Source organism: Pelecanus crispus, chromosome 14, assembly GCF_030463565.1.
Source record: "Pelecanus crispus isolate bPelCri1 chromosome 14, bPelCri1.pri, whole genome shotgun sequence".
Classification (NCBI taxonomy): domain Eukaryota; kingdom Metazoa; phylum Chordata; class Aves; order Pelecaniformes; family Pelecanidae; genus Pelecanus; species Pelecanus crispus.
Window position 1 is genome coordinate 9,682,878 of NC_134656.1, and position 8,335 is coordinate 9,691,212.

General features: G+C 42.6%; 1 protein-coding gene across 1 annotated transcript; it reads right to left on the minus strand.

The window, feature by feature from the left end:
- Positions 1 to 1,315: 1,315 nt before the first annotated feature.
- RNF114 (ring finger protein 114) lies at positions 1,316 to 8,107 on the minus strand. The gene is made up of 6 exons (XM_075721245.1): positions 7,968 to 8,107; positions 7,176 to 7,326; positions 5,990 to 6,096; positions 4,545 to 4,659; positions 3,508 to 3,615; positions 1,316 to 3,284 (listed from the first exon to the last, which is right to left on the minus strand). Exons 1-6 carry the CDS (start codon positions 8,105 to 8,107, stop codon positions 3,219 to 3,221), a joined length of 687 nt encoding a protein of 228 aa, XP_075577360.1. The 3' UTR covers positions 1,316 to 3,218.
- Between the last annotated feature and the right edge of the window lie 228 nt (positions 8,108 to 8,335).

An 8,335-nucleotide genomic window follows, 5' to 3' on the forward strand; every position in this document is an offset into this window, starting at 1 on the left:
TTGACCAGAGGCGGATTCATTTAAAAAAAATAGCTCAACTGCAAGCCTTTTTCCTCCCTTTCTGTCCCTCTCCCTCTGTGCTAATCGTCCTCCTAAGGCTGACTCCCTGTGCCAGACATGGAGAATTTCACAGGTCCGATGTGGCCTGATTGCGTTATCGCCAACAATGGGCACTTGGGATTTGCTGCGGCTACAAGATCAGCCGCTGATGAGGTGAGAGCAGCTCTGGCAGAGTGCTTCACTCTTCTGCGGTAACACTCCACTGGATTTAGAAGCCCAAACTAGCTTGTTCCATAATAAGGCTTTTTTTCATCACCAGTTTCTGCACACAAATGAGATGAATCAAGGCTATACACAGAACACACGCACCTCTCAACAGAATGGCTTTTTAAATCAACCAGCAAATATCAGTAAGTCATACCACAGCATGTGTAAACATGTTTGTTAAGTTGATGAAGTCAGCAGCATAGAGACACAAAGCTCTTCAGCAGCTGGAGTCAGTGGAAGTCTATGGCTAGGTTTATCTCCGAGCAGTTCTACGGGCGCTCATGGCAGCACAGAAAGCAGTGCTGTGAATCCTGCCCTTATCAGGCCAGCAGGTGCCAGGACATTGCTTCTTACTCATACACTAACATAATCAAAGTTAAAATAGAACTAGCATGCATTTTCCAGTCAATATTTTTGGTCTGTGCCTTCTGTGAAATAATCCCCAAGTAAAAAATTGATGCAAATCAAACCCCAGTTGTACAGGCAAGGAACGGGCCTGCACAGACAGGGCGCGATCACTCAGCACAAGCAATTTCTGACGGGTCATCGCTGCGAGCCAGCCTGTGCCTCCTCATTTGGAGCTACCTAAACTGAGGGTAACACACGGATGTAAACATCACAAACTTGACAGCCAGAGGAGTTAAAGCTGGGAGAGCTGTAAAGATTTCAACAGAAAAGCCCTGCTGGGCAGTCACGCTTTCCCGGTTTAACGAGAAACTCTGGGGGGGGTTGTTTCTATGGCTTATAGGAGTATTCACATGCAAGACTGCACCTGCACTATTCCGGCCAGCTCTAGCAGAACTTGCTCTGAAGTCGATCTGAATTGTTTTTCATAACCTGCGTGGTCCGCTGTTTGAAAGATTGTAAATAAAGTTGCAACTAATCAGTACAAACTATTAAATGGAAGCCAAAAGTTGAAGTCTCTGCATTTCTCACTGTCCATTGTGCTCCCTGCAGCGTACCACAGCCGGCAAGAAGTGGTTTTAGGGACGTGTTGAAACAAAATGTACGGACCATGAGGAAGAAGTGATGAGAGTTGACACAAAGATAGGATTTTATAAATTAAATGGCCTTTATTTGTAATTTGTCTTCAAAAGTCAAAAACATGACAAAGTAATTGCTCGGAAGCTTCTAAATGCTCCTTAAACATTTTACGAGAATTGCATGGAAGTGCACTTAGAATAGTAGCAGAAATCTAGATCCTGGTCAATGGGTATCGCCAAACTGCGTTCTAGCCAGAACCCAGAAATCCCCATCAACCACTAATACATTGTAATCTCTTTGCAGATCAAGCGTTAAAAAAATCAACCCCAAACATAGTACTTTCTTCCATAGTACCATGAGATTTCCACATCCCCCCAAGACTGAGCTTCCAGTCACCAAGCAGATACTTAAGGACAAGTCTGTACTAGCCCATGCCAAGTTGGGGAAAACATACTAAAACCAAGTTCAACTTGAACACGTTAGAGGTCTGGCTGAACACAAAGTTTAATCGAGAGGTTTCAGCTGGGGTGTGTTTCATCATTCTAAGGATAAGGCTATGCTGCAGTCTGCAGAGTGCGATGATAATCAAGTTTACTGGTCAAATAAATTAATTAGTACTCAATTCTGTGGTGGTGCAGGTCCACTGCTCCGATTAAACATGCTTAAATTAGACTAGACATCTCAACACTACTGTGATTTACAAGTTCTGGTCAGGTGTCTTAGATCGTTAGATCTCAGCATCTTGACTGTGCAGTTAATGAAAACGTTGAACTAAAAAGGAATTTCTAGAAGTGTAGACTTGAATACAGAGTATCCATTTACCATGTACTGGAATTGCCATCCTGCTTTCTGGGTTATATTTTACTTTTTCTTTGAAAGCTATACCTGCATATTATACGTATAATATTATATGGAAAACAATCTAAGTACAGCTTCAGCTACTTTAGCAACATTTAAATGAAGAACGGGAATTCAAAATACCTGTTAAAATCTGTAATGCAGAAAGGCAGTGCTATGCAAGTGCTATGAATTATTGGTAAGTTTTGCTACCAGCTTGCCTTGAGAGATGGAAAAACTAGGAATATATTAAAAAATTTTAGTTTAAATAGAAAGCAGAGGTATTGAAAAAAACCTTCTGAACTCCCCTATCAGCATAAGGCTTAAAATCACTAGAAAACCAGTTTCAAAACCACCAATGTAATCATAAAGCCAGCAAATATGATTAATATTTGCTAAGGTTAAGACCAACATTAAAGTTTATTTTCCAGGCTAGAAATTATGGTCAAAATATGGAAGAAAGTAATAATCATGCATAGAACTAAAATATTTTGAACTAGTTGCTTACACAGGTGCAAAGATTTGCTAAGAAAGTTTGTAGTTTGAAGACTCATACTGAAGACGTTTTCCATACAGCTGAGAGGATGCATATAAGAATTTAAACGCTGGGAAACGTTATGAAATCACAGGCATCATAGGTCACTTCAAATGAGAGCTGGTCCGACAATTACAGTTAGCACCTAGAGGTCTCACTAAAGGAAAACAGAGCTACAAATACACCTCTCATACTATCATTTAAGATACGTAAATGGATTGGGAAGAGATATTAACTAGTTCAGGCCATTCCATTTGGAATGGTTTTGGCTTTAGACAATCAAATGAACACAACTGCAAAAGAAACCAAGAAATAGGCAAACAGATTTGTCTCTTCCATGTTCACCTACAATTAAGCTTTGTGTGAAGCAAGTAAGAAAATCAGGCTGACTGGGTTGAATGGCATAGACCATGTTAACAAAAGACTTAGTATTACAGAAACATCAAACGAGGATTTGAAACAGAGATAGGGATTAAAAAGTCTTCTGTATTTCTGGATGCCTGAGTTCATCTTGGGATGTACAGGGAGAACTGCGAGGATGCTGGGCATTTCCCCCTCATGGAAGCTTGGGTTTACAGTTAATCTTCTAGTTGGTTCATTTATCCCGCAAAGAACGCATCAAAACCTGTGCCATCATATCATCTTCATCAGCATCATAATCCTATGAACAAAGGGTACAGAAATTCTTTTACTGCAACAGCCATGCTGGATAATACAACACCAAATAAGAACAGAAAAAAAGCTGTCTCTTCCTTTGACTTGCCAGTAATCCAATTTCTCTCATGATACCATCTGCATAGATGAGATTTCACAGTAGTGGCTATGGAAAAAAGCTGGGGTTTAAGAGTCATCAGGCTGTATTCCAAGGGTGAGGAAACACATACCACAAAAGTATCATACGAAAAGCGATGTCGTCTCTGAAGGTGCTCCATGAAGTTAGCACTCCTGTAGTTTGGATCTCCCCATGGCATTGACGCACAAATTGGGCAAACCTTCAAGAAAAACCCAAAAAAGCCAATTAAGCTGCAATGGTTAAGTGCTTTAACATTTACAGTAGGAAGGGCTGGACAGAGACAGCATGGAAGACTGAAATTCAGGGTGGAAGACTGAAATTCAAGGTTTGTGACAATCACTATTCTATATGCAAAGTGATGTCAATTAGTTTGCTGGGAAATTTAATAGAAAAGTTTCAGATAACCCCAAATAATTTTAACTCAAGTCTTAGACCTCTGAACTGGAATGGCTTACTCTGCTCTCTACATTCTGAAAATCAGAATCGACTACAGCTTTTTGCTTTAGAAGATGTCAGCCTTTATTTCTCAGTAACAGAAAAGTTTCCTTGATCTCCTTTGCAAAGATCACTTCTCTCCAAGAGAAAAAAGGAACCTTTTTCCTAAATAATTTGGAATTCAAAAAAACTTCCCAGAAAAATGAAAGTTTCAAATTCAGTTCCATGTTTTGCAATTCCTTTTATACAAGAGGGAGTATCAGCAGATAACGATTACTAGAATGATACGCTATTTTTTGCAAGCATCTTTCCTGATGGCTTATAATATCTTCTTGCTGAAAACAGCAGAGGGGAAAATTAAATGCCTGACATCTTTCTGAAACTGTATCTTATTAATTTTATGTTTGTTACTGTGCCTAATTAACTTTGAATGTCTGCCATTTTTCAAATATGAAAGGAGGATGTGACCTAGCTGCAACAGGAATAGAGAATAGTCACCTCCAGAGAATATATTGAAAACCAACATCAAAATTATGTAAGAGTTAAGTGCATGAAGAGCATACCCACATTTGACTTTAACAGGAGTAATTATAAATATGTACTTAACTTCAAGAGTAAGTCTCTAATTCATTGCTTTCAAAGGGATTTAAGACTAGACTTCATTGCAATTCTTGCACCAAGACTTTTTATTACCACTTGTTTGGCATCCATGCTGTGCAATGTTTTGCAGTGTTCAACTAGTCCTTCTTGATCAAAGTTTTTCTCGCTGCAATACGGACAAGGAAAGGTAAAGCGATTTGGGAAGTTCCTGGTTGGGGGGGAAAAAAAGAGGTTATTTATCATTGTAAGAAAGTTAAAAGTAAAAGCTTTAGGATTCAATACTCAAGTGTTGTCTTACCAGCTCTTAAGAATACAAAACAATTTAAAGCAATAGTCTTATTCTATGCAATTAAGACAAGCTAATTTTAAGAATCAGCTTTTTAATTCCCAACAATAGCTTAAGGAACTCTTAATATCATCCATATTTACACAGAATGAGAGCTCTTCTACAAATGTTATAAATGCCATTTACCTTTTTTTTTTTTTTAAATTGTCCTGGTTTCAGCTGGGATAGAGTTAATTTTCTTCCTAGTAGCAGGCACAGTGCTGTGTTTTGGATTTAGAATGAGAAGAATGTTGATAACACGCTGATGTTTTTAGTTGTTGCTGAGTACTGCTTATGCTAGTCAAGGACTTTTCAGCTTCCCATGCTCTGCCAGGTGCACAAGAAACTGGGAGGGGGCACAGCCAGAATAGTTGATCCAACCTGACCAAAGGGCTATTCCATACCATATGGCGTCATGCTCAGTATAGAAACTGGGGGGGGGGGGTGGGTGGAGGGGTGGGGGGGTGGTTGGCCGGGGAGCAGTGATTGCTGCTCAGGAACTGTCTGGGTATCGGTCGGCGGGTGGTGAGCAATTGCATTGTGCATCACTTGCTTTGTGTATTATTATTATCATTATTATATTGTTATTATTATCATTACTATTTTACTTTATTTCAATTATTAAACTGTTCTTATCTCACCCCAGGAGTGTTTCTCGCTCTTACTCCTCCGATTCTCTCCCCCATCCCATGGGGGTAGGGGGAGCGAGCGAGCGGCTGCGTGGTGCTTAATTGCTGGCTGGGGCTAAACCACGACAAAAATGCACACCACCCAGTACGCTACAATGAGCTGAGTGCACTGCAATCAATTCTGACTTCCCTCCATTATAAGTTACTACAACCAAGATACAGAAAGATAAAGTTTTTATTTAAAAAATAGCTACTTTTACCGAGTACCCCGATCTTTAAGATGTCTAGCGCATGGACTACATACAAAGCAGAATAGCTTGCCTGTGCGCAGTCAGAGGCAGGATTAAGGCTTAGTTTTTAACAATGTGGAAGGATTACAACAATTAATACCCAAACTGAGCAAAGAGTCTGCTTTTACTCCAAAATTGTACGCTTTGCATGAAACCCTATAACGCAGTCACATTTTTTGAAGATGAAAGGACTTCTCTCAGAAGAATCAAAATTGAGATTTTATAACGATTAATCAGTAACAGCCCTGGTTTTGTGACCAAAAAAAAGACAAGTATTTTCAAAGAGCTAGTTACCTGGTGTTGTGAAGTGGTTCTTTAGTCACAGCTTTCACACCTTCCATTATGTAATTCTGGTACTTTGAACAAGACGCTGCATGGCTACGCATCTTCGAGAGATACATCTATGCAGGCAACAGTTGCATAGCAAGGTTAGTTCAAACTGCTTGCAGTTACTTCTACACTTTTAAGCAGAAGTAGTAAACATGTAAAGCAAAGCAGCTTTCTGCAGACAGTGATAAAGCAGGAAAATCAAACACTTCAGCTGCCGAGATGGAAAGCTTTGAGATTATAGATTAGTTAACCTGGAACTTTGCTGCCTATAATTTTACAAATACAACACTGTTCAGGACAGCTCACTTAACTTATACTAGTATAAAAAAAAATGCTTCATATAAAGCCAGTTTACTTGGTCACTGAGGAGAAGAGACAGCCTATGGAAAATAATGTGGCTTTTAGTACAGATCTTGGTGTAGCTTGATTGCTAATTGTTCAGTCCCATTAATGAAAATTCAAATTTACAATAAGGCAATCTGTAATTCAAGGCACTACAGTTTTCTATCAGGTGGAATGAAGACAGAATGACAACACTACCCCAAAATAAAAAGTGAAATTAACTGAACTGTTACCCTTTCTTTAGTGTGTCTAATTATCCTTTTCTTCTTGTTTTGCCACCTGCTAAAATATTTTTCTTATACATTCAATTAACACTAAGAAGCCCAACTTTACAAAAAGAAAGGAAATGATAGGAAGGATGCCATACTGGTATTCAACATACAGACTAACAAACAATAAGTCTATGGAATACACCACCCATAAAAAACAACTTTGACTCCTAACTATTTCAAACAAAGCAAATAAATTTCTGTTTGAGAACCAAAGAGATCACTACCTAAAACCTACATCCACTGTTTCATTACAACATTCCTCCCACAGAGACATGCTCACAGGATCAACTTCAGAAGCAACATTCTGCTGTAATTTTAAAATCAGTGCCTCTCCTTTGAAATTCCCTTCCTGAAGAGGTTAACAGTAAACAACTGTGGAAAGAATGTCAACATCTGGGTGCTGCCTACATAAAGTATCTTTAGCGCTTATCAGACCTGATTCTGCAGAAAGCTGAAGAGCAAGCACTTTATTTCCCTCTAAGTAGTACAGCCAAGCAGGCACACCTCATGCACTTAATTTCCAAATACTTTCATACTTTTTTATTGCAGCCATTGCACGTGGTTTCTGTCGTTTCAATTTGCTTTTCCAAGTCCAGAGCTCTGCTACCAGGCGACAGGGTACTGCGGCAGACGCCACAAACTGGCTTTTTCGGCTTAAGACATTCCTGCAGGCACAGAGTGCAAAAGCTAGGGTGGAAGAAAAACAGCAGGTGGTGAGAACAGTCTTCCTGGACACGAAGCATAAATATCCAGAGCCCTTGCATGTCTTCCGCCCTAAGCAATAACACAATCTGAAGAAATGATCTCTAATAAACCAGCAGCCTGTTGACATTTGTACATGAAGGGAGAAGTAGGATTCTAGTTCCTTATTCTCAGTGTGATTAGCTTTTGGACAGTGATCTGCTCCCTCGGTTTCCACTTCCTTCAGAAGAGAAAGTAACTAAAAGTGAAAGAATGTTAGCTTTTTTCGCTATTGTTTGTATTTTTTTTTCCTTTCACGGAAGCCGCAGGCCACCCATAAGACGCCTGCGGAGCCCCCTTATCTGCAGGCAGCACTGCTTCACCCCACGGAGATCACCCCATCTCCCCCCCCGGGATCCAGCCCTCGCCGCGCAGGCAGCGGCCTTGCCCATCCCGGCCCGGCCCCGAGGGAGCGAAAGGGCAGGGTTACGGGCAACCGAGCCGCGGCTCCCTCCCAAGGCCGCACAGCCCCCAGCCGAGGAAGGCAACTGCGGGCCCGGGCCCGGGCCCAGCTCCAGCTCCCACCGAGGGCCGAGAGGGCCCCAAACCGCCGCCGCCACAGGCCCCGCGCCGCGCCAGCCACTCACACGTGTCCGCAGGGCACGCGCACCGGGCTCTCGTACACCTCCAGGCACACAGGGCAGGTGAAGCGCGACAGCGGGTCGTGCCGCCGCTCGGGGGAGCGGGAGGAGGAGGAGAAGCCGCCGCCTCCGCCGGCCGTCGCCATCTTCCCGCCGCCGCGCCCCGCCCGCCAACCGGGGAGCGGCCCCTGCGCAGGCGCAGCACCGCCCCCTGCCGCCGAGGCCCCGCCCATGGAGGCGTGGCCGCGGTGATGGGCGTGAGCCGGGGGCGTGGCCCGAGGCGACCCCGCCCCCGGGCGCCGGTCGGCGGCCGCTCGGGGCCCGCGGGGGGTGGGGGCAGCGCCGGTGCAGGGCGCACGGGGCGGAAAGGAGCG